The sequence below is a fragment of the Aricia agestis genome, chromosome Z, assembly GCF_905147365.1.
Source record: "Aricia agestis chromosome Z, ilAriAges1.1, whole genome shotgun sequence".
NCBI lineage: Eukaryota > Metazoa > Arthropoda > Insecta > Lepidoptera > Lycaenidae > Aricia > Aricia agestis.
The window spans coordinates 36,407,822-36,435,789 of record NC_056428.1 but is presented as its reverse complement, the minus strand read 5'-3'; the positions used below and the strand labels follow the sequence as shown (position 1 = coordinate 36,435,789).

Sequence of the window (27,968 nt, the reverse complement as noted above, 5' to 3'; positions counted from 1 at the left end):
GAAATATTGCTAAAAATAAAAAATAAGTTCATAAAAATAGTACTATAACAAAAAAACGTTCCATAACGTAAAGTGTTAGTAAAAAAAAAAACATTTCAAATCGTGTCTAAATCGTCGTTCACGACGTGCTTTTTTCCCGTGTAACGAATAACGAAACAAAGCTCAAAGCTTTTTATTCAACTTTATAGTCTGTATAGGTACGTCAAACCTTTCAACTGGATTTTAAACGTGCGCCTGATATTCGAAACGATTTTGAGTACCGAGATGAAAATTCAATTTTCGTATCGAAATTGTCGGAATACGGAAACGAAGTTTTTCATACACTATTTAAAAAAAAAATTGAACAGATTGTTTAAGTATAGTGTATGTCCCTAATCCAAAATGAATTTTATTTAACTTGCTCTTGAAAGAGTCTCTTTTTGAGAATCTGAAACTTAAATTATATTTGAAAATTTTTTTGTGAATGGGCAAATATGAATCGTAAATTATTATAAGTATAAATATTAAAAATTGCAATGAAAAACACTTGGGTTATATTATAACAATACTGTAGATGGCTAAACACATCTATACATCTATACATATAAATAAAATTGGAGTGTCTGTTTGTAATATTAAAATAACCGTTTTTTACTACATGCATATGAATATTTATACGGTACTTACACCAAAATACCAATTTTTATAATTTTTGTCTGTCTATATGTCTGTCTGTTTGTTCCGGCTAATCTCCGAAATGGCTGAACCGATTTTGACGGGACTTTTATTGGCACATAGCTGATGTAATAAGGAGTAACTTAGGCTACTTTTTAACCTACTTCCAAAATATGCATCGGCATCATAGATTGTCCCGAACTCGTTGAAAAATTTAGCATCAGTGTCCCATCAGCATCACTTAGACGTCATCAACTTCTGTACGTTCCCCCAGTATCAACAAACTATCGCCGAAACTCCTATGTTTTTAGATCCAGTAGAACGTACAATGAGATTACTCGGAGCACAGAACTAGACCTATTCTGTACCAGTATTGGTAGAGTAAAGAAGAACCTTAGCGACCCCTTTTTTAAATAAATTAATAATCAAATCAAATCAAATCAAATCAAAATTGTTTTATTTCTGAATAAATTTAAAATAAATGTTTTCAGAAAGTCCTACATGATGCCTACCACCGGTTCGGGAACTAACCCGGCGAGAAGAACCGGCGTAAGAAACTCGCACGGGGCCCACTTTTTTACCAAAAAAAATGAGAAAAAATTAATCTTTTAAAATAAAGTTTACAATTTTGTAACTAAATATTATATACAATATCCACATACATAATTGTAAGTCCTATAATAATGAAGAAGTAGCCTTGCAAGAAGCCATCCTACTCCCAAGGTGTGCCATCGTTTATGAAATCATTGACCTTATAATAGGCTTTGGCACACAAACGTTCTTTAACTACTTTTTTAAATTTATTAATGGAAAGATTTTGAACGTTTTCTGGGATTTTGTTGTAAAGGCGTATACATTGACCTTTAAAAGATTTACTGACTTTACTAAGTCTGATCACCGGCATATCTAGCTTGTGCTTATTTCTAGTATTCCTAGAGTGAATGTCACTTTTAACTTTAAATTTACTTATATTTTTTCTAACATATATTACATTATCCAAAATGTATTGAGAAGCAACAGTTAGAATACCAATTTCTTTAAATTTATCTCTCAGAGATTCTAAAGCAGACATTTTATAAATAGAACGTATGGCTCGCTTCTGCAGCACAAATATTGTATTAATGTCGGCAGCGTTTCCCCATAAAAGGATTCCATATGACATCCTACTATGAAAATAACTAAAATATACTAATCGTGCCGTATCTTCGTCAGAAATTTCCCTAATTTTTCTGACTGCATATGCTGCAGAACTGAGCCTACCTGCAAGATTAACAATGTGAGGACCCCACTGTAATTTACTATCAAGTGTAATACCTAAGAATACAGTGTTGTCTACCAAATTCATCTTCTCATCATTTAATACTACATTGGTTTGGACTTGCCTAACATTGGGCAAAGTAAACTTTATACATATTGTTTTACTAGAATTTAAAAGTAAGTTATTAACATTAAACCAATGTACTATTTTTGAGAGAGCACTGTTTACCTCGTCGTAGTTCGACTGTTGTCGCTTCACTTTAAAAATAAGTGAAGTGTCATCAGCAAAAAGCACTATCTCATTATTATTATCCTTAACTAGATAAGGTAAGTCATTTATATAGATGAGAAAAAGAAATGGGCCTAATATAGATCCCTGTGGGACACCTAATTCTATTTTGGTTCCTTTGGACCTTTTACTATTAACCTCAACCCTTTGAGTCCTATTTTTAAGGTAAGAAGTCAAAAGGCTGAGAGCAGAGTCTTTAATTCCGTAGTGGCGCAATTTCCTGATCAATGTAGCATGCTCAACACAATCGAAGGCTTTGGAGAGATCGCAAAAAACACCTAAGGCATCCTGCGACTCCTCCCAAGCCTCAAAAATACTGCAAAGGAGTCCTATACCAGCATCCGTTGTGGATCGACCCTTAGTAAATCCGTATTGATTATCATGTAATAAATTATTAGAATTAAAATGTACTAGTAATTGTTTTAAAATAATTTTTTCAAATATTTTACTAAAGGTCGGTAGAATTGATATAGGCCTGAAATTCGTGGGATCCGATTTAGTTCCGGCTTTGAATAAAGGAACAATCTTGCTATGCTTCATTAAGTCAGGAAAAACACCATTTTTTATACAGTCATTGAAAATCATTGCTAAATGAGGAGCTACGATGTCAATTATTGATTTAATAATTTTTGTGGACATGCCCCAGAGATCAGCAGTATTTTTGATACTCAACAATTTAAAGGTATCAATAATATCTCTGGGGTTAATTTCTCTAATCTTAAAATTGACATCACATTCCTTTACATTGTCTCTGAGTAGCTTTTCGGCAGCTTCAGACGAAGAATTTAAATTTTTTGTCGTTGAGACCGGAATGTCAGCAAAAAACTTTTCAAAGACCGTCGCAACTTCTTGATCATTAGTAATCTTTTTATTTTCAAAGTATAGTTCAAAATCAGAGCTACGACAGGTGACATTTCCAGTCTCACCCGCTATTACCTGCCATGTTGTTTTGATTTTATTTTTAGAGTTTTTAATTTTATTTTTTATATATAGGGCTTTAGCAGCTTTACAAACTTTTCTGAAGGTTTTTGAGTAGTTTCTAACATATGCTTTAAATACTTCACTATTGTTAATACACCTTTCATCATATAAGTCATATAATCTTTTCCTACTTATTTTTATTCCTTTTGTTGCCCAATTAATAAATTTAGTTTTTTTATTACTGTTTCTAACCGTTTTAGAAGTAAATATTGAATTAAATTGAGTTCTTATCACCTTAAATAATTTATTAAAAGCTTCATCAGAGCTATGTGAGCTGTCCAATAAATGGATATTTGAATTTAATTTACTTCTAAATTGCTCAATACGTTTTGTGGTCACAGGAATAAACACAAGATTTTTCTTCGCATCACTGTCACATTTGATATTAAAAGAGGCTATTTGTCCACAGTGATCAGAACTTAGCTTATTAATTATTTCTTTTTTGTCTGGAATAAGATTAGTAAATATATTGTCAATACAAGTGGCTGTAGTCTCACAGACCCTTGTTGGTTCCTGAAACAAACTGTAAAGGTTATACGATTGAAATAAAGATGTGAATCTAACAGTAGTTGAGGTTAAATCTAATAAATTAATGTTAAAATCGCCACATATAATAACCTTTTTGTTAGATGCACATATTTTTGACAAAATTTGTTCCATAGTTACTTCAAAAGATTCGTATAACCCTGATGGAGGCCTGTATACGCCTACAATTATTAGATGGTTCAGCTCTATGCAGGCCACTTCTATTATTCGTTCAGTAGAGAGACTCACAATATCCTTACGTTCCTTAAATTTAAAATTGTTTCTGATTAATATTAAAGAGCCGCCTCTAATGGCATTTTCTCTACTGAACGAACTTGCTATCTGGTGATCATTGAAGTTGAAAATGAGTTCATGTGATCTAAACCAATGTTCAGATATACACATAATATCAATGTTAAATTCCTTCAAAAATAACTCAATTTCAAGTTCTTTACCTACCATACCTTGTAAATTCTGATGCACCAGATTAATTAAATTACAATTATTTTCACTTACTATATTTGAATCTATTAAATTGGTAGGATTTTGACTATTTAAAGGTAATTTATTTCTGCAAGAGATTTCCTCCATTGTCTTATAATATATATATCATATACAATATTATTATGTAAGTATTATGTTCTTTGTTTGCTGTTTGTTTCTTTGTTTAACTTCTCTAGCGTATTTTATGTGTGTGAAAAATTGTAATTAGCCTTCCTGTGTTATTTTAAAACTACTTGTTACTCTAGCTGTAAGTTTTCCTAAATAAATAAAAATAAAAATAAAATAAAAATAAAAAAAGGAGGATTTTTTTTTTCTTTTTTATTTTTTACCTATGTATTTAAGTCGCGGGAAACAGTCTACAATATTTATGACCAAAAAAATTTATTATTTCGACTGATACCTGCGCAGGCATACCTGCACAAGCGGCTTCTCCGGTAAAACGTAGCGTGTATGGCGTACCGCGTACATTATGTATAATGTATGTGTTACATTATGTACGCCATACACGCTACGGGATACCGGAGAAGCCGCCTGTGCAGGTATGCCTGCGCAGGTATCAGTCGAAATAATTGATTTTCGATTTTGCTCCGGTTAACTGCGCAGCGCAGGCCTAAAGTATATTCCCACACACGTTCCGGTCTACCTACGCAGGTAGACCTCTCCGACAAACCGTAGAGTTCAATCTAATTGTCAAATAAACTGTTGAGTAAAATTGAAGCGTGCTATTGACAATAACATTGCTCGTCTAGAGGCCGGCGTCAATGTCTTTAAGTACGGCCGTTACACTTTAATGTCATAGTCAAGTCTAATCTGGACGCACCTTTAGGGACAATCGAATACACAGAGAAATGCTCTTTATAATATTGAAGGCTGTAACAAAATGCAATGGAACTCGAATTAACTCGAAGTCAGTGATTCTACCGCGTTTTAAACGATTCGAATAAAACAAAAATGCCAACTGCTCCACGGGAATTCCTATCCGCGTCTAAAGTGCTAGAGTTAAACAACACAATGCATGTTTGAGATACTTTTACGGTTTTATTCTCCGCTTTAAAGAGATTTACTTTAAGAATGGCCGAAATAGGCGCGCGTTTTATTTCGCCGCAGTAGGCTTTATATTATTAATCCCTCGTATAAAAAGCTTTATACTATCGTTAGGCGAGGAAATATTATGCTTATAGACTATCACTAGAGTGTATGCGTTTTTAAATAATAGACTTTGATCTACTCAACAATGCGTAGTTAACTTCATAGATGATGACAGGAGTTGAAGAACACGATAACTAACATTTTAACATACGAGCATTTACTCATTTTTTCCCTTACAACTTGAAAAAACCTTGTAGCTTATCTACTTCTTCACCTGGCTAATGTATCTGGCTACACATAAAATGCATTTTTTTAATTTAAATATTTTTCCGGCAATCAAAAAACGGCAATATTTTTACCGTTAGTTATTGTGTTCTTCCACTCACGTCTTCAAATATTTGAATAATGATTTTGCAAAGTGTAATCAAATAACAATAAAATCATATCAATTATAATTCAGTATTTAAGTTTGCATTTTATTCTGCCGTAGTTACGAAAAGCGAAGTATACGAATGTTCGTGTGACCTTTTTATTTGCCTGGCTAGTTTTTCTAACGAAAACTAGGCAATTTGTACTATTTTTAATTAAAATAAGAAACCCAGGTCTTTGTAAATTAAGGTCGTCAGAATTGTATATTTTTAATGATGTAAAGCAATATACATACTTAGGTAGGTATATGATGCACGTACAGTTTTACGTTCATATTTCGCACCGAATTTCATGCACAAGAATTATTATATTATACTCAAAATACCCTTTTGCCGATATCAATATTGTCGGAAAAGCTGAGGAAAACCGCACGTTTTCCTTTGAACTTTTTTCCTTTCAGCTTCATGTATTTAAGCAGTTTAGATTGACTTGAAGCAAAACTGGGTGAAACTTGGTGTATTTTAATTTTATAGATAATAATTAATAGCGCGGCGGTTATTAGTTGTATAATTAGCTGAACATAATATCGACTTGGAAGTTGCGGCGGTGAAGTAGCTATGCATTCATTATTAGACTTAAGCACTGGCGGTAATTATAAACTACGATAACAATATATCGCTTCATACTTTAACGTGCTAGAAGAAGCTGGAGGAAGGAAGTTTGCTTGACTTTAGTTCTTAGGCTCTCTTGTGTACAGTGTTATTGTTAAAGTCAAAATACGTCGTCTTCTCGTTGAAAATGTTACGTATAGAATAAGATATATTCCGTTTATATTCCTCCTCCTTTTCAGTGGTCCAAACCTAATTGAACATTTTTGCAGGTACTCGTATAGCATAAAATGTATACTATTCCTTTATTTCCTTCCTCTTTTGATCGCCAGTGATAGGATATCGGTGGGCAAAATCTAATTAAATTCATTGTTGCATGTATTTGCTAGCTGCTACAATATATTCCTTCTCCATTGGTTACCAGTTTAGGACACCATACATACTTACCATACATAAAGCGTATGTCTGTCTGTTATCTCCTTACGCCCAACCCACTGAACCGATTTGCTGAAATTTGTTATGGAGATATACTTTGAGTCCTGGGAAAGGAGTACGGTTACCGCGCGATAATCAAATTGCCAGTTGTGGGACACCATTACATTTATGGTCCATTTATGACAGACCCATTAATGGCACATTTTTTCAGGTGTACTACAACGGCGTTAAGATAATCGAGAAGGCCCGCAGCCGCACGGGTTCCGTCCACGTGGAGGGAGTCACCTGGAACTGTGCTCCGGAATTCGACGCCGACATCAACGCCGATATCAGCTTCATAGACGAGGGAGCGTATCTGATCCTGCCCAAGATAAACTCGAGAGCTGGTGGAAGGTAGGGAGTTGATTCACTTATTTCATTATGTAAATACTAGCTCTGTGCCCCGCGGTGCTACCCGCAGTTTTTTAGTGCAAGTAAATGGAAGACCCTGGACAGGGTCTTTGTCCAGCAATGAGATAGTAGTAGGCTCCTAAAAAAAGTTCAGGTAGGTACAACTGCGTAGTATCAAAAGTCACTGAATATGTTTCAGCCATCTAGTTGAATGATAGGCCAGAATATTGAATGCCTAGATTCGACAATTTTAAAACTACGCAACGGATTTTGAAACTTTTATAACAACTCTGAGAATTCCGGGGAAGGTATATTCAAAATTACTACCTTTTGCCCGCGGCTTCGCCCGCGTAGAATTCTGAGTACGACATAATTTCAGGAAAAAAGATCGTAACTTCTTATACATAAAATATATAACATAATAATTATGTCACTACTCACTCAGGAACACACCAATCGGACCAGTAGTTTCAGAGATTACCTAGTAAAAACAAAAAGACAAATTTTACTTTTTTAGTATATTATAATTAATAATTATTATAGTGTAGATCATAATTATATGGAATATATACTTGCTATGTATTTATTTAATTGTCTGCGAAGTGGGGCGCGACGTGTTTGGTAGTCCTCCTCGGAATCTCCTGTAGACGACCCCGATCGGCCAGAACTCCTTCTCGAAGGTCGGCAGACGATGCGTCGGGAGTCGGGACTCTCATCACACAGGAGCTAAAATTCACTTTGTGGCGGGATTCCAAACGCTCGACCCTCAAGACGAAGTGGGTCTTGCTCCTGATGTAGTCCACTATAACGTATATGGTAAAAAAACGTCTGTCGGTCACCTACTTAACTATATGGCTGCTACATACATAATAAGAATTATGCTAATCTACATTTACCACGTTGGGAATAATCCTGCGCACTTATGCAAGCTCCACAGTTAATTGGTTAAGGGCTTAACTTGGCGTCCCGGTGCTTTGGGTTAGGAAAACAAACACGACCGCAACGTGTTTGCACTAACTCCTAGCACGGTTTACTTGGTACATGAGTGACACCGATTCGAGCGGAAAATGCGTGAAGAATATTGTGGATATCAGTTTGGTGGCGTTGCCTTTTGTTAGCGTTTGTGTAGACTGTAGATAATCCTTTTTAAACCCTTTCTGAAAAGATTTATAGCGTGTTTACAGATGTTATTATACTATGTTTTTTCAATGTCAGACAATAAATACTATGACTACATATACAAAGTAGAGTGTAGACCTTTATGCCTTCTCCATCCAGAGCTTAGTATACAATACTCTACCATTATTTAAATTTCAGCACTTTTTGCTTAAACCATGCTGAACCGCAAATACTTAAATTTTTATATTTTTAGAGTGGAAACCATATTTTGTTGACCTATAGGCTATATTCCATCCCCTGTTGACGACAAAATATTATAATATCTTCACAGGAAGTCATTATTAAACTTAGATAATACAATGAAGTTGGAACGTGGTCAAATGACATCTAGTATATTATGTCTAGGTAAGCTAGTTAACACAGCGGCCTGTTATCTAATTGCTATTAGTTATTCAGATAGGGCTGCCATCCGTCCGGGTTTCCCCGGATTTGTCCTAGTTTGAAGGGCGTCCGGGGTGCGTCCGGCCGGGTTTTTGAAAGATGTCCGGGTGAAATCCGGACACTGACGGACTGTTGAGAGAAATCCAATTTTTCAGCCAGGCAGCAATAAACGAAAGATAAAAACTCGCTGCATACAAACGATTTCTTGCACACGGACTTGAGTTAGTCAGATTTTAAAAATTCTCGTTGGAATTAAGCAAACATTGGCAAGACGTTATCGTAAATACTGTTTAAAAAAAAGGTGTCCGGGGAAATAACCACATTTCAGCCAAATGTCCGGGAATTTTGTCGTGCCTGACCGGCGAAGGCAATTTGGGTGATGGCAGCCCCAGTTATTCTATGTTAATATGCCTCCTTGGTCCAGTGACTTAGAGTGTGGCCTTTGGCCTTAAAAGTCACGCCAACAAAATATATTTGTTTGACTCGCACGATGGAAAAACGTTGTTTCCAAGATTGGGAAGGAACAATTGATCTGACGTGAAGAGAAAATGATCAGTTCATCGGATGGGCGTGTAAATAGTCGGTCCTGCGCCTGATCTCTCGCCAGTAGTGTCCGTCCGGCCGTCCGTCCTACTGGGCTAAGAGAGCTATGGAGGAAAGACTGCTATTGTGTACTGCGCACAAACTTGGGCAATATAAAGTCGCTCCGTCGTAGCTGTCTAGTTTCAAAGAATCTAGCCACCATCACCGAAACGGGTGCGGAAGGCATTACTAGTAATGTAATACACGAATAGCTATAAAACTTCACGTAATGACAATATATTTCCTTGGAATATCTCGGAAATTTTGCAATTATAATGAAAAAAGTTTTTCGTCAAGTTAAATGTCGGTCAGTTTAACGTACTAATGAGTTCTTTGCACCAACAGTGATGATTTCATAAAGCTGCAGCATCTCTGTATTTAATTTCGCTCCTTTGCCGTAAACGCTGTTATCTCGGATAAGTAATGTCGTTATAATTCATTGTAAAGTTTTAACGTAAATTATGAAGGGAACTCCGTGATTGGTTTCAAAAACGTTTAATTTAAATGTATGGTTGCTGAATCCTTATTAATTTGCTCGGAAAGTACCGAAACGGAAACGATTTAATTTAGTTTTTATGGAATTTAAGGGGAGAAAATCGACCAAGGTGTTGCCTGAAATGCTCAGTTTTGACTAATTAAAAACATGTCAAAGAGCTTATAACAACTTATATGACGACAGACACACCTCATACACATCTGCTCTGAGAATCTCTGATTTATTGAAAATGCTGTGTCAAAATCTGTTCGTAGCTGCAAAATTTAAAAATTTCGACTAGGTGTCCAACGGTCTGGCCTATTCAACTGGATGGCTAAACATATTCACTGACTTTTGAGTTTAAATCGTCAAAAAAATTAAGCGCAACGAGGACAACATCTAGCATATTGTAAGTAAGCGGAGTTTAGGTAAACAGCAGCAATATTCATTAAGCACTTGCACTTAGGTAAGACAATTTGCTGAAATTTCTAAGCTGCACTCTGGCCCACTCAATTACAGTGATGGTCTGTTGTTGCCTTGATTAAGCGGCAATATGCCTAATGAATTAAGACCATTTGATATTCTACTAGGGATTGTATTAAGCTACAATGGAGAATGGTCGCTAATTTCAGGATGAATAATCTTCGTGAGGTTCAAAAGCTGTAATCCGACTACGTAAATATACAAAATTAAAGGAAAAGTACCTGGATGACCGAGCTTTGCTCGGTATAGCAAACACTCATTGACTTCGTGTTACTTAATAACGCCATCTGCTGGTCGTTAAAACAATAGTTGCTTACAAAATAGTATTATTATTCTCCAATAGATGTCAGGAAGAGTCATATTTTTCAGTATATATATATACAAGAATACAAGAATTGCTCGTTTAAAGATATAAGATTATAGTCTATGTCATTCGCAGCAAGATTACTTATCTATCGAGTCATTTGTTAAAATTGGATTAATAGTTTACTTGTTCCTTTTGGCTTCGTCATAGTTTTCATCGTAGTTCGTAATCGGGTTACTCTATCTTCTTAGCTTCATCGTAATAAGAAAATGAGTAATTACAAATGTCCAAAATCATTAGAAACATGTTCGCACTCTCCTTAGCTAAACACCTCGTAAGATGTCTAGTTATGAGTCAACATGTCTCTATTGTGCAAGCCATGTCGACATGTCATGTTCAAATTTGCCGATCCAATATGTTAGTGCCTCTATATGTCAGATAATTTGCAAGGTACGCAGAAGGTGCGTCTAGACTCTAGATATGTGTTGACTGATACCAATGAAACTATTGTCTAGAGACTGTAACTAAGACTAGTAGCTAAATAGTTATTGTGCATTCCAGTAGTTACTTGTGAAATTGGACTTCGAAAAACCACTATAACGACTGAGAAATAAGGACTCTATAGCACAGAATATATATTAGTTGTCTATAGGTAGAGTTACAAAACTTTGTATGAAATGAAATTGAATATGAAATTTTGTGATACGACTATGGATCATAATGACCTTAGCAAATGCTACTGGTATCCCTCCTTTCTAAGATTAATCTTTAAATGCTAGCATTCGAAGAATTCATAATCGGCAAAAGTATCCGTCGAAAATCCGTTGAATTTTCGTCTGGATACACTGACTCAGTTTGAAGCAAACGTGAAAATCTTAAAGCATCTGAATAGCATTGTCTGACTTGCTGCGATTCCGCTACTGCAGGAGACATTCTTACAGAGACGTTCTTCAGGATATAATGTATATATTGCGTTTACAATTAATCCCTAGTAAATTAACCATCCGCGTAATAAATTGTAATTAAAAACGAAAATATTTCACGTTGATTGTGTCACGGGAACAATTATTATAAAATTCAAACATAATATTCCCCCTCGAAACTCGACATAATTTATACGGTACCGATACGATAATATTAAAAAGTGGCGTGGATTCACGATATTCATCTGCAGGCTTGGCGTTTTCAATAAATAAAATTTCTACATTTCGTCGAGCCCTGTTAACTGCGCCCCAGGTATACGTTACGTTGTATATTTTACGTCCGCACGCTATCTACGTATAAATGTGCATTTTCAGATACTTTTTTCGTCTCGACATTTATTTTAGGTTTTCGTACTTAATTTTATGTAGGTTAATGTGGGAGTTGTTACTAGTTTTATCAGTTGAAGGTTCAATTTTAGGAAGAAATTAAAGACACAAAAAATATCTCGAGATAGCGGACTTTAATAATTTATGTAGGGGGTAATGTAGAAACTGAAAAAGTTGTCAATAGTTTTTGGCTCAGTTAAGGGTTGATTTTTGAGGAAGGAATTAAAATGAATTTAAATATATGTTGAGATGAATAGTAATATAAGAATTTATTATTTCAGGTATACTAATTAATTTATTAATAGAACAATATAGCACAACTACAACTAATATCTTTTCAGTTTCTCTCACCATTACCAAAACAAACTTTAATAACATAGAGGTTGTTACATTTCCAAAATCTCTAAGGACTAAGTGCATAGAGCCCTGTATTCATTGTACTTTATATTTATCATAATTGAATATATATATCCTACCTTCATCAATTGCTAATATTAAATATATTATGTATAAATTATAAAACATATTCTTAATTATTTTTCACAATAAGAATATAAGTGTACTCGGTTCTAATAGTCCTGAAAGTTATTTAAAACTATGGTCACTAGGGTTTTATAATAATACATATTATTTTGGATTGCATGTAATGAAATTTCACACAAATAAGAAGTACGATGAAGAAAATGTCGGAAAATAATAATTAAGTATACTTATTCTGATTATAATATCCTTTAACAGGTGGCAGATCGAGTTCAAAACAATAAATCGGAATGCTGTGGTGCTCTACAATTCCGGTGGCGGCCGCGGCTCGGACTTCTTGGCCGTGGAGATCCTGGAAGGCATCGTGAGGGTTAAGATGGCCAGGGGACAGATAGTCCACACGCAACGGGTTAACGACGGCCAGTGGCACAAGTTGCATCTTCTCTTCAACCCCTCGCTGATAGAGGTAAGTCCATTAATACCCACGACACATTTCTTCGACTTGATACCAAATTCCGTTTAATGTCTTTGTATTTATATTTGCACTACAACATTTTCACTAGATCTGCTGACGCGCTATGTTTTATTCTAACACATATTTTGAGATTGTATTCGTGTATAGAAATGCGAAGCGTGTCAGAAAACTTGAAATGACGTTCAAACGTTGTTATTTATAATGTATCGAGTCTAGCGAATGCTCCGATATTTATTATGTCTTGTGTGATATCGGAGATGGGATAAAGCTATAATAACATTCTTGCGAAGACAGGACGCAGTCTTGTTTTATTGAAAACTTCGACAACAATGCAATTTATCTTTGAAACTATGAACGAAACTAATTAACTATATTCTCGCCTCGTGCCGGATGTCACATTCTTATAAAATATTGATGCGAATGTCAATTTATCTTCTAGCAGTGGTAATTCTTTAGATTTCCGATTGTTGACGGTAGAAAAGTTTAGTATTAATACGCTTGTGCAAAAGAAAATCTTGGATCTTGTGTTCATTGAAGAATTTATGGCCGTAGGTATGACTTATAAGTTAGAGTAAATTAAGGTTATAGCGAAACTAAGGAATTATAAAACGACGATCTATATACGAACGTTAGCCTCAAAATTGCTTGGCAAGATTTTAAGTTAACCCCCATGCACATAATGTGATAAAATGCTGCCTTTTCACATTGGCACATGATGGACCAGTACAAACGATAACGAACGTGTAGAGGCTATAATATGTCTGCATTTACCTATAATCGATTATAGACAACTTCGTAACGTCCAACGTGGAGGAGAGCCTTTAAACGCTATATCTTACCTAAATTCACATTTGAAATTGAATGTCGATGAGCTATTACGTCAATTAGAGTATCAGGGAGCGTGGGGGCTGGGTCAATAAACGACAAAGTGTGAGCTCGTTAATAAAACACGATGTGGATTTTCGGTGTAATTATGACGTGACCACATCCTGTTTGCAAACGCCGAATTACCCAAACCGTACAAATGCAATGCGAATTTTACCCCGACGCGAATATGAAGTAAATTTATTTTGCACTGCTAATACAGGGTTAATATTTTTGGATTTTATGTTGTTTGTCTTAATTTTGCGAATGAGTTAATTGATCTAACACGAGTCAGCAGTGTCGATGATGAGATTTTTTTTTAGTAATATTAAGATTTTTTTATTGTTTATTTTAGTTTTACTTACTTATGTTTTGAGGCTTCTAAAGTCGCTTTAATACAACAAAAAGCTTTAATATAACAAAAGAAGGCTAAATCTAAGGCTCAAAAAATATAACAAACAAAGATAAAATTAAAATTATGAATTTGTATTTTACAAGCGAGGCATTGTGCAATTCCGCAATAGAAAATACGTTTATTGATCTCATTATAAAAGCATTACAATATTCTACGAACAAGAAATATCAGTTTTCTGTTAAATTAAACATACAAGATGACATTTTATTTAAAAAGGACCGGAGACGTCGGTTGCATTGCAGCGTATCGCAAGGTATCGTTGCACAGAAATGCCGATACATTCTATAATTGGTTTTACCGATTCTTTTGAATTGTTGCTTCTATTTACTCGAGGGACAAGTCTTTGTACGGAGCGATTCCATTTCATATTTCTGTGAAGTTTTGTTCGTTAACAATGCGAATAACTTTATTATTTGATACAGATTTCAACATTGCCATCTCAATTTGATTTACAAAATGAAACTTGAATTGCTTTGCGCTCGACGAGTTCTTGAAATACTTTTAATTAATTGTGAATAATATTCATATTATTATGTTATGGAGTTGTGACCGTACTGTATTGTTTTAAATTGTGGTTTCATCTTTACTGAACTATTATTATTAGGTGGTATTTTTTTAATAATATTGTCTATTCTGTGATAATACGCAGAAATTACCTTGAAATCTGCTTCTGTATAATTTCCTTGGAAAGAGTTTCCTATTTCAACTGGTTATAACATGTAAAGCAATGCTACTTTTTATTAATTAAAAAAAACTATATTTAACTGAATCCTTTTTATTTCTCATTAAGTAATCAAAACATTTGATATTAAAAACATATTTCTATATCATAAGTATTTAAATGTAGATTTGTAAATTTTCAAAGCTTTCTATAACGCCTACCTGTTTTCAATTCAATGCAATATGCATTTGATATAAGTTCTGTAAATGTTTGAACAGTTATCGAGGCACAGTTTTCGGCTGTAGCGAAATATTTCGATTTCCGAAGTATGTTGCAGTGACTTGTTATTTTTGACACTTAGGCTATTCAATTTGTTGACGGTGATGTGACATAAAAAAAGTATTGTCATATTCAGCGCATATGTTACAATCATTTCGCCAAATTAGCCTTTTCTGTTCGTAAGCCTTCCATTAAGTTGAAGAACTATTAAAAAAACGAACGAAATGTTTAAGGCCCAGTAGTCCCTAAAATTAGCAGGTCGATGTCTGTCAGTACGAATATCGACGTAAAGGACATTAAAATAACATTCATATCAGCGCGCCGTGTACAGTGGCGGTTACGCGCTCGCCGCGTGCCTTGATAATAGAAATAGGAGGAAAAAAAACTTTTGTTTTTAGTATTACACAAATCAAATATATCAAATCGTTTAGGTTAGGTTAAAGTGTGTAATTTAGCCATAAAATGATTTAATTATGAAAAACAGCGTTATGACAGTCATCTTTGAGTTTTTTTTTTCTATCGAGCAGAATTTATCAAATTGTGTACTGATATACCTTTGCGTACTTATAGGAAATTTTCTCAATTTTAAAACGGTACTTTTTTATACTAAAATAATGGCATTTCCTTTACAAAAAACATTATTTATAAAACCCATTTTACGTAGTTGTGACAACCACAGCGCCTTAATCGGTAGAAATACGACCAAGATACGAAGGTTCTCCATTTCCCTATTTAATATTTTCTCTGATAGTACAATCATATTTTGATGGTTAGAACTCAGAACCACAAGGCAAAAATCTTCATATTAATTAAATATCAAAATATTTATGTAAGTTAACTATAGTTTGTGCGTTTTATGATGATACGCGTGAGTCGTGACACATTATAATTGACAATAGTAGGGAAGTTACCTAACAAAAAATAATCGATAGTTTAAAAATATCGAATCACTTCGTAAAGGAATTGCAATCGAAATTATCGATTTCGTACTGACATTTCAGTGGTGCCGGCGATTTAAGATAGCCGCCCTTTTTTATCGATTTCATTTCGATTCAACAGAGTCAATCTCTATTGACATAAGTTCCGTTTTATCCATATGAAATTTTTCAAATGTTTACGTAACAATGATTTTATACTCCTATTTCACAGTTAATATTTATAATTTTTATTAATAAGTTAGCATTTAGCAAGTTTTCATTTTTATTCATTTACAATTATAAGAAACATTTGTTTTTGTTGATAGAATATAATAACATTTTGATTTTTTTTGTTTTCTTGTAAAAAAAACCCGTAGCAAGGAACATGAAAACTGTCACCCATATCATCTTAAAACGCACAAACTATAACATCGTGCTTTGGAACATAATCGTTTGATTTTCAGTTGAATAAGAATGTGCCGAGACATTTCTTGAAATGACAAATGCGCTTATGCAATCTAAATGCACAGCACCACTTAACCCATTTAAGTGGACGCCGTTTAATCATGCGACTCTTAATCTTCTGAATCGAATTTCCCGGACTTGGGTCACTTTTAATAAAATAATGCTAATAATAGTTATCTATGTAGTTATACAACGTGACATTTTAGTGGTTGTTTTCCCGCAGCAGAACGATTTACCTATAGTAGTAGGTAGGTATTATCGAATCATGCAAGTTCTTTTTTTTTAATAAAAAATATTTTGTATGACGTATGCGGCAACTTTTATGGCGCGAGCGGCAATGTGTCTGTCGAATTTTATTTACGCTTGAAATAAATAAAAAAACTTCACAAATCTATTGTACTACTAAGATTATTTTACTGCGGCAAAACAACCATTGAAAATATATCACGACTCACGCAGTATAGCGGTTGATACGGCAAAATGGTGCTTATGTGTACCATTTTCTCATCATCGTCTTACAGTATCTTCACGGTAAAAGCCACAAATTAAATTATATTGTTAAAACAGAGGTTTACACGCGTTAACGCACACACATTCATAAAACTATTTTATCTCGCTATCGACTTACGTTGGCACTTGGCTGGCTGGTGATAGCATGGTTTTTTTTTTCACAAATGAAAAACCGGCCTCACTTTGTTGTTCGTTGTGAATCGTAGAACTGTCTTTGATACTCTTTTCGGTTTTTAGTAGCTTCTTAGGCGCAGCGCAGTCGACAGACTATCCGTGACACACTTTTTAGTCCGTGAAAAAAGAACCTATGCAATTATATGCAGTAACGCACACGTGTGCGCTGCGCGTCGTGTGCGTTTCTGCATATAATTGCATAGGTTCTATTTCCACGGACTAAAAAGTGCGTCACGGATAGTCTGTCATCTGCGCTGCGCTTTAACCCTACCAGTTACTACAAAATTTGTTAATACAAAAATATTTTATTTGCCACCTACGAGGAATTTACGTTGTTGGGAATTCGCTACTAATGCATGTGCAAGCCGAAATGAACCCTTTTTGGTATTAACTAATGAAGACATTATGTTACAAGCTCTCAAGTATGCACTGTTTTATTTTAATATTCTGTGTAATACATTTCTACGGTAACTGGGACTAATTCTACGAAGAAGTAGCGATATAATCCAGAAGTGAAACGACTTTGGTTTGTGAAAAGTAAAGTAAAATATTTTAAGGAGAAGAAACTGAAATTAATTTTTTCTTTGTCACAAATCAGTCCTCCAGACGTTTTCACTTGCCGGGTTATTTTGATGTCTATACTGTACTCGGCGAAACATGGCGGTAGCGGTCATTAACCCCCTGTCAAAAACTTGTCATTTTCTATATCAATCGCGATTGACAATGAAGTGTTAGATTTTGTAGTAATATGGTATAATAACATTAACTAGTTTTCACAAAGTGATTCCATAAGTGCATATTATTGTCTCAAATGTAAAACATTGAATATTATTTCAAATTCTAAAACAAACAATGCAACTGTGATTATTTAAAATTCTTAACCAACACTCGAGACTAAAATTTTCCTTTGACGTTCAAAACTTAACTTATGTAATATACCGAACAGCGTTCGTAGTTAAAAGCAACAGCTATCGCTGCAGTATGCAGCACTAAGTCTTAGGCCGTTTGTTCATCGCCGCCGTCACCGGGACGTCAACGATATAAATTGAAATAAAATGCCACTATGACCTAGGTTATACGTTTCAATTTGCTCTACAAAGCAATGGCGGCTTCGGTCGCTAGACCAATGTTGGTACATAATTAAACCTAGCCTAGTAGCCCTAACATGGCCACGGTAGAAATGCGAAAGTATAGAAACTCTGTGGAGATAAACTGAAGGCACCGTTCTGATCTTATCCGATACAGTGGTGGGAAACAAAAATTCAATTAAAATGCCACTTTATGACTGGTGTAGTTTAAATTTATAAAAGTAAGTTCTCTTGTCTGTGGTAAGACTATGTACTGTGTACTCGGCTATTATTATCTATGTCTCTCTCTATTATCCGTGACAGAAATGGTGGCTGCGCTCTGTAAAGCTAATATTAATAATCAGTAGACATTGGATCATACGCACGATCCAAGTGCCGAAATATGCACGAAAAATGACCGAAATATGCACAAAATATGCACAATCAAAAGTCACTTAATATTTTAAAAAATATTTTTGGAAGAGTTTTCCTGTGTTTCCCATAATAAATGCGCTAATTTCCATAATTCCATCAAATTCAGGATTTTTTTTCCTTCTTTCCGATTGCAATCTTGGTGCTCATGGAAGTTCATCACCTACTTTATTTCATTTTTTTCTAAAGTTGCCAAGTACAGAGAAACATTTTGTTTCTAGAAAGATATTTTACCCAACGGGCGTATTGCGGAAGTCTTGCAACAGGGGTGGGGCCACATATTTGAAGTATTTCGATCTATCATACTTCTGTTTCGTGGCCTCGGTGTGTATTATGACGGCTAGTTTGGAGACTACGAGGGCATAATATGGTCGAAATATGGACTATCAACGAAAAATTGCCGAAATATGCATTATCGCCTAAAAAGTGCTAATATATGCATTTGCATATGCAAATATAATCCGATGTCTAATAAATAATAATAAGTAAAATAAACCTCTTTTATATCTTCCACTGGTTTCATTACAACAATGACATAGACTATAGTCAGTACTTCAGTTTATCACCGAGGTTTTTCTATACTTTCGCATGTCTAATGTGGCCATGCTAGGGTCCTGGGTCGCAGGTCATAAAGTAGCTTTTTATTTGAATTTTTGTCGGTGACGTCCCGTTTACAGCGGCGGTGGACAAACGGCCTTAAACGGTATACTAAACAACCGGGGGTTCCCAAAGCGCCTTCAAAACTAGGACAAATCCAAATACCGACGAATGGCCCAAGCTATTTAGTTTAATATGTCACCGTCAAATTGTAAATACCGTTAGATTGAGATTTTACTAAGCAATCGATTGTTAGTGTTTACATTTTAAAATTTCGTATATTTATAACTCACAGTTTTCGAAAATTCTATAAAATTGTGGATGTTCGAGTTAACATTTAAGATATTATTTGGGACTGACACTAGCAATTCATGCTGCATTCAGACGCCACTTTTTTCTTTACTATTTTTTATCTGACCTAAGAATTTGACCTGCGCAACAAGTCATGTTATAGTTATATACCAAATATTTACCTTTTACTTTAAGCACGATATCAATTGAAAATCACCAATACCTATACCAGGGGTTCCCAATCTTTTTCAACCTACGGCGCACTACACACGTCTCAATATTTTGTCACGGCGCCCTACTCTACCTAGCTATTACAAAAAGATACATAAATAAACACCTTTAATGATTATAGTCAGCTGTCAGGTCAAGCAGGTAAATAATAATAAACAAATATTTAATCATCTGCCTGCTTTGTCTAATTTATATTATTATAATTTTATTTTATAATATTACCCAGTGGTTTCGGACTTCGGTTAATGATGGAGGATCGACTCACGGCGCCTCAGGGCGCCGCGGCGCACAGTTTGGGAACCCCTGACCTATACTGTTTACAATAACTAGGAAGTAAAAATCTAACGGTATTTATATTTTAACCGTGACTAATAAACTTATGTTAACAGGCTTTATATACGCAATTCACATTTGAACAAAGAAAATATTATGTTTGACAAAACAGGCACAATAAACATGAAATGTTCACGGTTCCGTAGGGACGGAGTGGAATATAAAAACTCTGAACACAATAAATTAGATGTCGCTAAATTATTATTTCAAATGGCGTTGATAATTTAAATGTAGAGTCCAGAAGCTTTATTCGAATTGGCCTTCGGTAAGGTATTCTATCGCATGGGTGGACAACAAATCAAGATCTTTCTATTCTATCGACGGGCGAGAGAATATATGAGGTCCGCAGAATTTAAACTCGCAGAGATATTTGTAATAGATACGCTATCAAATTTATTTTTGTTTTTATGTAATAAGATTGTGCAATAATAAAGATTGAATAATGGTATTTGGACTTCCATAAAAACCTTATGATCTTAAAATTTCGCGGCATTTCGATCCCTCAAGAAAGGCAGGGCCACTCTCTTAGACTATCCTTCTTCGGCCCAGGCTATACTTATTCATATTTTTTATTTCACGCTTTCTGTGACGCCGTATAACCTAGGTCGAACAACCACAGACAAAACAGTGTCGTTATAGTGGAATTATCGCTAAGATACGAGAGCGTCGACGGAATCTCAAAAATAGGTTAACCACACTGAAAACGCTGACGGATCTATCTCGTAATGGTCCGGAGTGCAGACTGTTGTTAATATTTTTCCATGTTTTACCGGCTCTGGTTTATTGGTAGGATTGGTAGGTCTCTACATGTACTCCATGTAGAGATTAGTAGAAATAAATTAGACCTTGCATATTTTGTTTTAACCCCACAAGAAAATAGAGGTCTTCTAAGTTTGACTTGTCTGTTTGTGGCATTCGTCATTCGTAGCATCCAAACGGATAGATCGATTCTGGTAGTTTTTATTGTTTGAAATCTGACAAGATAGAAAGTGTTCTTAGAGTTTAAAATTTTGGGGTTTTTTTAACGTCCATACTTATCTTAATTTATACTTATATTATATTTATACTTATTAATAAGTTATATTATAGCATTAAATGAACGAGAGGTAACTAGGTACGATAAATCAAGATATTCTCGTAAAAAATATTCAGCTTTTCATTATTTCCTCACTTTAGCTGCTGATACATTTAAAACGGGAGATATAATCAAACGCGGACATATTCGAATGTCCATGCAGCGAGACCTGTCGAAATCAGTATCGCAGTTGGACCATCAGAATCAGAGGCCAAATAAAATTTTGCAGCTTTCTCGGCCACGCTCAGAGTTATTTTGCTTAACTTTACTTTATAAATTATAGGATTTTACCATAAGCTCAACATATTTTTAATCCCAAAAAGAGGGTGTTATAAGTTTGATGTGTCGCTCTGTCTCTGTGTCTGTCCGCAGCATCGTACCAACCAAACTGAAAACATTGAAAGCTGACATAATCGATCGTGTTCTTAGCCATAGTTTTTAGCAACTTCCATGAGTTTGGTGGTTCAATACTTTGCATACATCTGTATGCAAAGTATTAAACCACCAATCGATAAAATCATCATCAGAGTGTCTGATGATGATTTAATCGAAACCGGTCGTGTGAAACATAATTGTAATAATATAAATTAATAAAAAGTGAAACAAGTGCATGAAAAGTGTATATTACTACTGTGGAATATTTTAAATTACCAAGATTGCGGTCACTAATAGATTGCGTTGAGCGTGGAATGGTGAATGCGACCGCAGACGTAATGAATGCAGTAGCGGTAAGTGACGTAGGCGGTAGGGACGTTTAATGTGCAGAGGGAGCGTTTATTTTAAACGCCCTTCTTCGGCGTGAAGCGACAGTGACACGGTTCTTTTTGCAGGAGTTAGATGACCTACGGCTTACGTATTAGGGAACAAACACGTAACGACGTCGTGTCGTACCACGATGCGGTGTCGTTTCACGATGCGACGTCGCGTCGTGGGAATCTACGACGAACATCGTTAAAAACTACGTCGCGAGTACTGACTGTCCCGTTTTTACCCTTTGGGTACGGAAGCCTAAAAATAAAATAAATAAAATATTTAAGGGGGGCTCCCATACAACAAACGTAATTTTTTTGGCCTTTTTAACTCGTAATCCATAATGGAACCCTGAACCATGTAGACACTTGAAATTTTCAGAAAGTCTTCAATTATATTATGTATACCTTAATGTTTGATAATAAAATTAAAATAAATAATTAAGGGGGGCTTCCATATAAAAACATTTTTTCCCTACTTTCGCGCTCCTTATGAAATGTGACGTTACGGAACCTTCGTGTGCGAGTCCGACCCGAACTTGGCCGATTTTTTATAAAAAAACCGTTTAAAAACATTTTTATTGTCGAATCACCAAACCATTTTAAATATTGACCTATTTTGGTAAAAAGATGACGTTTTAATTTATTAAAAGCAATATGGATTTATAACGCTATGCAATTTTTATAACCCCTGCATAATTTTTTTAGTAAAAGATGGCATCAAATCACCAAACCTTTTAAATATTGGCCTAAATTGGTGAAACGATGACGTTTTCTTGTACGGAGATGACCTAGTTTTTAGGCCATGCAATGTCTGTTGCGCTGTAGCCCGTAGTGAACTATCTAAAGGGCGAACGGTTTAGTCATTTCAGTAAAAAGGCCGTGGCAAAGTGACATTCTACAAGACAGTGCAGTTACTGAGTGTTTTTCTTGTTCCTACGCTGTTATTGTGTAACATAGAGACCGGTGTCTATTGCGATAAATTATAGAGATTGATATAATTATTATAATCGTAATGCATTTTTGAGGCACAGGTTTTAGAGTGCATTTGCGCTTTAATTTTTTTATTGTTTTGTAGATACGGCTTTTCTATTCAAGTCTTAAGAATGTATAAATGGTCGCTGTTAAGCATTAGTGTCCTAACCCACAATTTTTTTTGTCGTTAAATTTTGAATGCAGTCTTGTTCTAAATCATCTACAGAACATAACTGCATTCATAACTCAATACGTAATTTTTGTGTGGGTTAGTACACCAATGCTTAACAGCGTCCAAATATCTCCTAAATTTTAGTCTAGATACTAAATCTTGTGGGAACAAGAAACTTAGTCTGGAATAAGACTAATCAATTTCAATAACAAGCGAGATGATACAAAAATATTATGAAATCAAACAGACTTAAACATTCACAAATGGATGGAACCAATGTACATTTGCGACTATTACTGTATTGCAGTATTCGGCAAATCACGGCCGCATTTTCTCATTCTTTTTGCGGCCGCAGGCTGTTTTGTATAAAGTCTGATTGATTATACGCTCGCTGTTTTGATCTTAACATTAAAAAATGAAAAAAAATGGTTATAATCTAAAAGAGTTTTACTATTATGTCTAAGAAATAATAAATAATGAAACCAACGTACCTTAAATAAAACTTAGTGAAGGAACAAATATAAATAATTACCTTTATATCATTAATCAAGATAGCTCTATAGCGACGTTGCATTTTATTAATTAGCTTTGAAAACGCTAAGCAGATTAAATAGAGTTTACGAACGAATTAAAAAATCACATTAATTAAACTAATAGCAAGGATTTGCGTTTCTGCGACTAACGATATGTTTTTACTACTTTTTACTAACGAATTCACTTTGAGAACTTATCAGCTTGTAACTCCATGGTGCATGCTCCAAAGTAGGTTTTCAGGTTCGTCAAGTGTTAACTGTACTAATTTCATGTAGTTTTTGCAGCGCGGAAAAACTTTATCGGCTCCCGCTTTTTTAAGGAAAAACGGTTTGAATTTTTTATTTTCTATTTATTTCATTGAACATGACTTCCTTTCTAGTAATTTTGTTATTACGTTGCGAAATTTGGGAGTTCGTGGTATTAATAATGTAGATTATTTTATTGGTAATAATTGATATTATATCTACCAGGCTTTTCATACCTCTGTTCGTGGTATTAATAATGTAGGCTTGCTGTTTCATGTTTGTTTATAAAATATGCTTTCACAACGTGGTGAACTGAACATGTTGATTTCGATATTCCATCCTGGGGTTCGAAATTTAACCCCGCGGTGAGATTTATTCCGCGAATTAATGTATGGTTATAATTAACGTAAATTCCACGTTAAACCGCCTCCGGGTATATACCTATCACATACACGTGATAAGTGTTGTCAACTCTGCCTAATTCACGATATTAATATCTGGCCTGCAATTACTCGATAAAATTTTGAACGTGAATTTTGTTGACCATTACCGAAGATTTATTATTATATCGATTGTCAATATGCTTTAGATTTTGTAGAGTAATATAATTTACAAGTAGCCAACGTAAAGTTTACCTAATTAGGTACCAGTATTACCATATTATATTCAAGTTATATCAACTTATACCTTCCGTCGTAGCCGTAGGAGCTACAGCTACCCTACAGGATAGAACTGAAAACTTTGTAGAAATTAAAAATTGACTCCAGAGTCCAGACCTACAGCCATGTATCTTCCATGAAATGCGATAATATGTAGTCATATAGTCTAAGATACACATCTTACTCGTTCTGAGTTCTGCCCTCTGGGTATGAGTTTTTGTTTACATCTCACTGTTTTTAATTTTATAATACCGTAATTTTTTTTTCACTGACTTGCCACTTTTCGTCTTATCAGGTACGATATATTACGATTTACGATACTAAATTACGCCTGTAACTCGTAATTTTTTCCGGGGTTAAAAGTATCGTATGTTTATTCCCGGGACTCTAGAGTATCTCCATACCAAATTGCAAACGTTCAACGGTTTGTGTGTGAAGAGGTAACAGACACGCAGACAGGCACTTTCGCATTTATTTGGACACCATACGTAAATTATTGTAATTTTCTTCACCAGCTTTATATGTGATGGAGTAGGAGCTTTGATCGTGATTGATCAAAACCAATTAATATTTAATCAAAATAAAGAAATTCTTTATAAATCTGCATACAATGTCGTTGCAATTGTAAGCTACATTTTGTTTTCATTCAATATTAAGCCTCTCAATCCGGATTTGTCCCGGTTTAAGTAACAAAATACGTTCGGCAGGTGAGCGTTTTTCGAGCTCTATGTTATTAACGCGTCATCTATACTTATAATAAAATCGTAGAGGTAAAATTTTTGTACATTGAAAATAAACTTGAAAAAACGAGTCAGGGGCATAGTAGAAGAGTAATAGAACACATTTTAACTGTTTTTAAAATTTTTGTTTCTCTGTCTGTTTGTCTGTTTGTACAGGCTAATCTCTGAATCCGCTGGACCGATTTCAATGAAATTTGGCATGATGATACCTTACATCCCTGGTCAACATCTCAGATACTTTTTTTAACCGACTTTAAAAAAAACCGGCCAAGTGCGAGTCGGACTCGCGCACCGAGGGTTCCGACAGCTTAAAGGTATTATAGACCTGAGTATTTGGTATGAATTTCAATTTAATACCTCTACGCGTTTATGAGGAAATGGGTAGTAAGTTTAAAATTATTAAAAAAAAATATATTATGTGATGTAACTAAAAATTTATGGTTTTCGTAATTTTTCCTTTATCTATGCTATAAGACGTTGCTTCGTACCAAATTTCAAGATTCTGAGTTCACGGGAAGCACCCTGTAGGTTTTGATTCCCTTGCAAGTGTCGAAAATTTGCGGCATAAACGGCTGTATCTTTTGATTGCGTTGGCTTAGAAGTTTGATTTTTTCACAGCTTCAAGGGACAGTAGACCTGAGTAATTGATATAAATTTCAGCTTCATACCTCCACGCGTTCCTGAGAAAAAGGGTCTTGACAGACGGACGGACGGACAGACGGACAACAAAGTGATCCTATAAGGGTTCCGTTTTTTCCTTTTGAGGTACGGAACCCTAAAAAGGAGGAGTTAATGTTTACTTTGCTGTTTGTGGTCAGATTTTCAAAATTCTTTTTTTGTTATATAGATTGCCCGAATTTGATACCATGTTTACAATAAAATCGTTCAAGTGCGAGTCGGACTCGCGCACGAAGGGTTCCTTACCGTTATAGAGAAAAAATAGGCCAAAAGTTGTGTTTTTGTATGGGAGCCCCCTTTTTATTTATATTTTATTTATATTCTAATTTTATTATTAATTATTAAAGTATACATATAATTAAGGATTCAGTGAAAATTTAAACTGCCTGCCTGTTGTCATTATTGATATCGAGCAAAAAGGCCAAAAAAATAAATGTTTGTTGTATGGGAGCCCCCCCTTAAATATTGATTTTATTTTGTTGTTGTTATAGGAGTAACAGATATACACAATCTGTAAAAATTTCAGAACTCTAGCTATAACGGTTCTTGAGATTCAGCCTGGACAGACAACGAAGTCTTAGTAATAGGCTCCCGGCCGTTTTTACCCTATGGGTACGGAACCCTAAAAACTGTGACTTGATAAGTAATGAAATTGAAGAAACTCCTCGAAATTGTGGTTTAATTGTAGATTATGTATCTGAGAATAAGAGGTAGGTTAAAGAGGGATAGATGCCTACATTAAATCCCGTTTTCTATAGTCTATCCTCTATCTCCGTCAGATGTTCCTTTCCCCTGTCCTGTGGCCCCCATCCCCTGTCCACGCCAAGCGGTCTTCGAAGAAACGATTTTTCAAAAATATAAGTATTTGAGGTTCAAGGTCTTTGATGTAAATTAAAATTTTTGTGTGTAATATAGATCCAAATTAAATAGTCGTAAATGGGTGTTCAATTTTCTAAATCTCGATTTAATAACATACACTCACGCGGACGAAGTTGCGGGCAAGAGCTAGTGTTGAATATGAGAGGTTAATCTTTTTATAATGGTTTCAGATTTTGTGATTTTATGGTTAAGATCTGGTTAAAAAAGTTGTAGAACAGTAGTTAGACATTGCAGCGGTTGTTTCGATCCTGCTTCTTATATTGTAGTTCAATTGAATTTTAAGAAGTACGGGAGCCCATTCTTGTAACGTGAATCTCGCTTGAAGCCCAAGTCAAACTCGCGCGTGAGAGAGTATGCGTGCTCCGCGTCCAAAGGATCGAAAGAATATCTGAAAATAAGTTTCTTAGAAGTAAGTTACTTCTTAAAATTAGATCGAAACGATCTAACGATCTTAGAGTGCAATATGCAGTTTGTTATTGCTAACCGTTATCTTGTAAGCAACTTAGGCCAGTAACTCCTCTACATAAGTTTGATATTGCAATTAATTTAATTGTAAAGCCGAATATCCTATGTCCAAGGATTATCCTAATTCTAGGTATGTAACAGTATTCCTATTACCCGCCTGAGAGGTTTGGTTTGGAGGTGAGATGAATGGGGCAATGCGGTGTTTCGAACTACTTTATATGTTTCGATTTATTCGATTTTTGTACTAGTCCATTATTCACGTATGACTTAAAATAAATTGCTTTGGGGGGTTGTGAATTTTTAAAAATTTCACGTGATCTGACGCGAGTTTTACGTTCTTTAACGATCCTAAAAAAATGTATTTAAGCGTGGTATAAAAAAGTGTTCACTTAAAAACGTCACATTGTTAATGGACGACCCCTAATATACCGAATTGAATACTAGGGTTATAGCCGATGGGTGATGCCAATCACAAATTCATGTACACGTGCATTGATCCCGTTATATTGGCCGGCGGCACATAGAGTGCCGAAGCAAACATAATTGCGAGTCGCGTCTTGATTGCTTGTTTGTTTGTCCGTCCTGTGCAATTGATATTATATCTACCAGGCTTTTCATAGCTCTGTTATGATGCCATTTAGATGTGAGACGCCATTTTGTTTCTTGTTAATGTAATAATACTGAATAATACACGTTCGATAATATTTTATCCAAATGCAAACTCTGTATGGGCTATATAGTACAGTCAATATGTAATTTTATCCTCCGAATAAAGACCTACCGTTATTTGA

The 27,968-nt window shown here is 34.9% G+C and overlaps 1 protein-coding gene across 1 annotated transcript in view; it reads left to right on the top strand.

Moving 5' to 3' along the window:
* Window positions 1-27,968, top strand: part of LOC121738655 (chondroitin sulfate proteoglycan 4) — a 144,787-nt gene that overhangs the window by 58,648 nt on the left and 58,171 nt on the right. Inside the window, exons 5-6 of the mRNA XM_042130858.1 lie at window positions 6,923-7,104; window positions 12,554-12,761. Of these exons, the coding sequence (XP_041986792.1) occupies window positions 6,923-7,104; window positions 12,554-12,761 (390 nt within the window). The remainder of the gene's footprint in view (window positions 1-6,922; window positions 7,105-12,553; window positions 12,762-27,968) is intronic.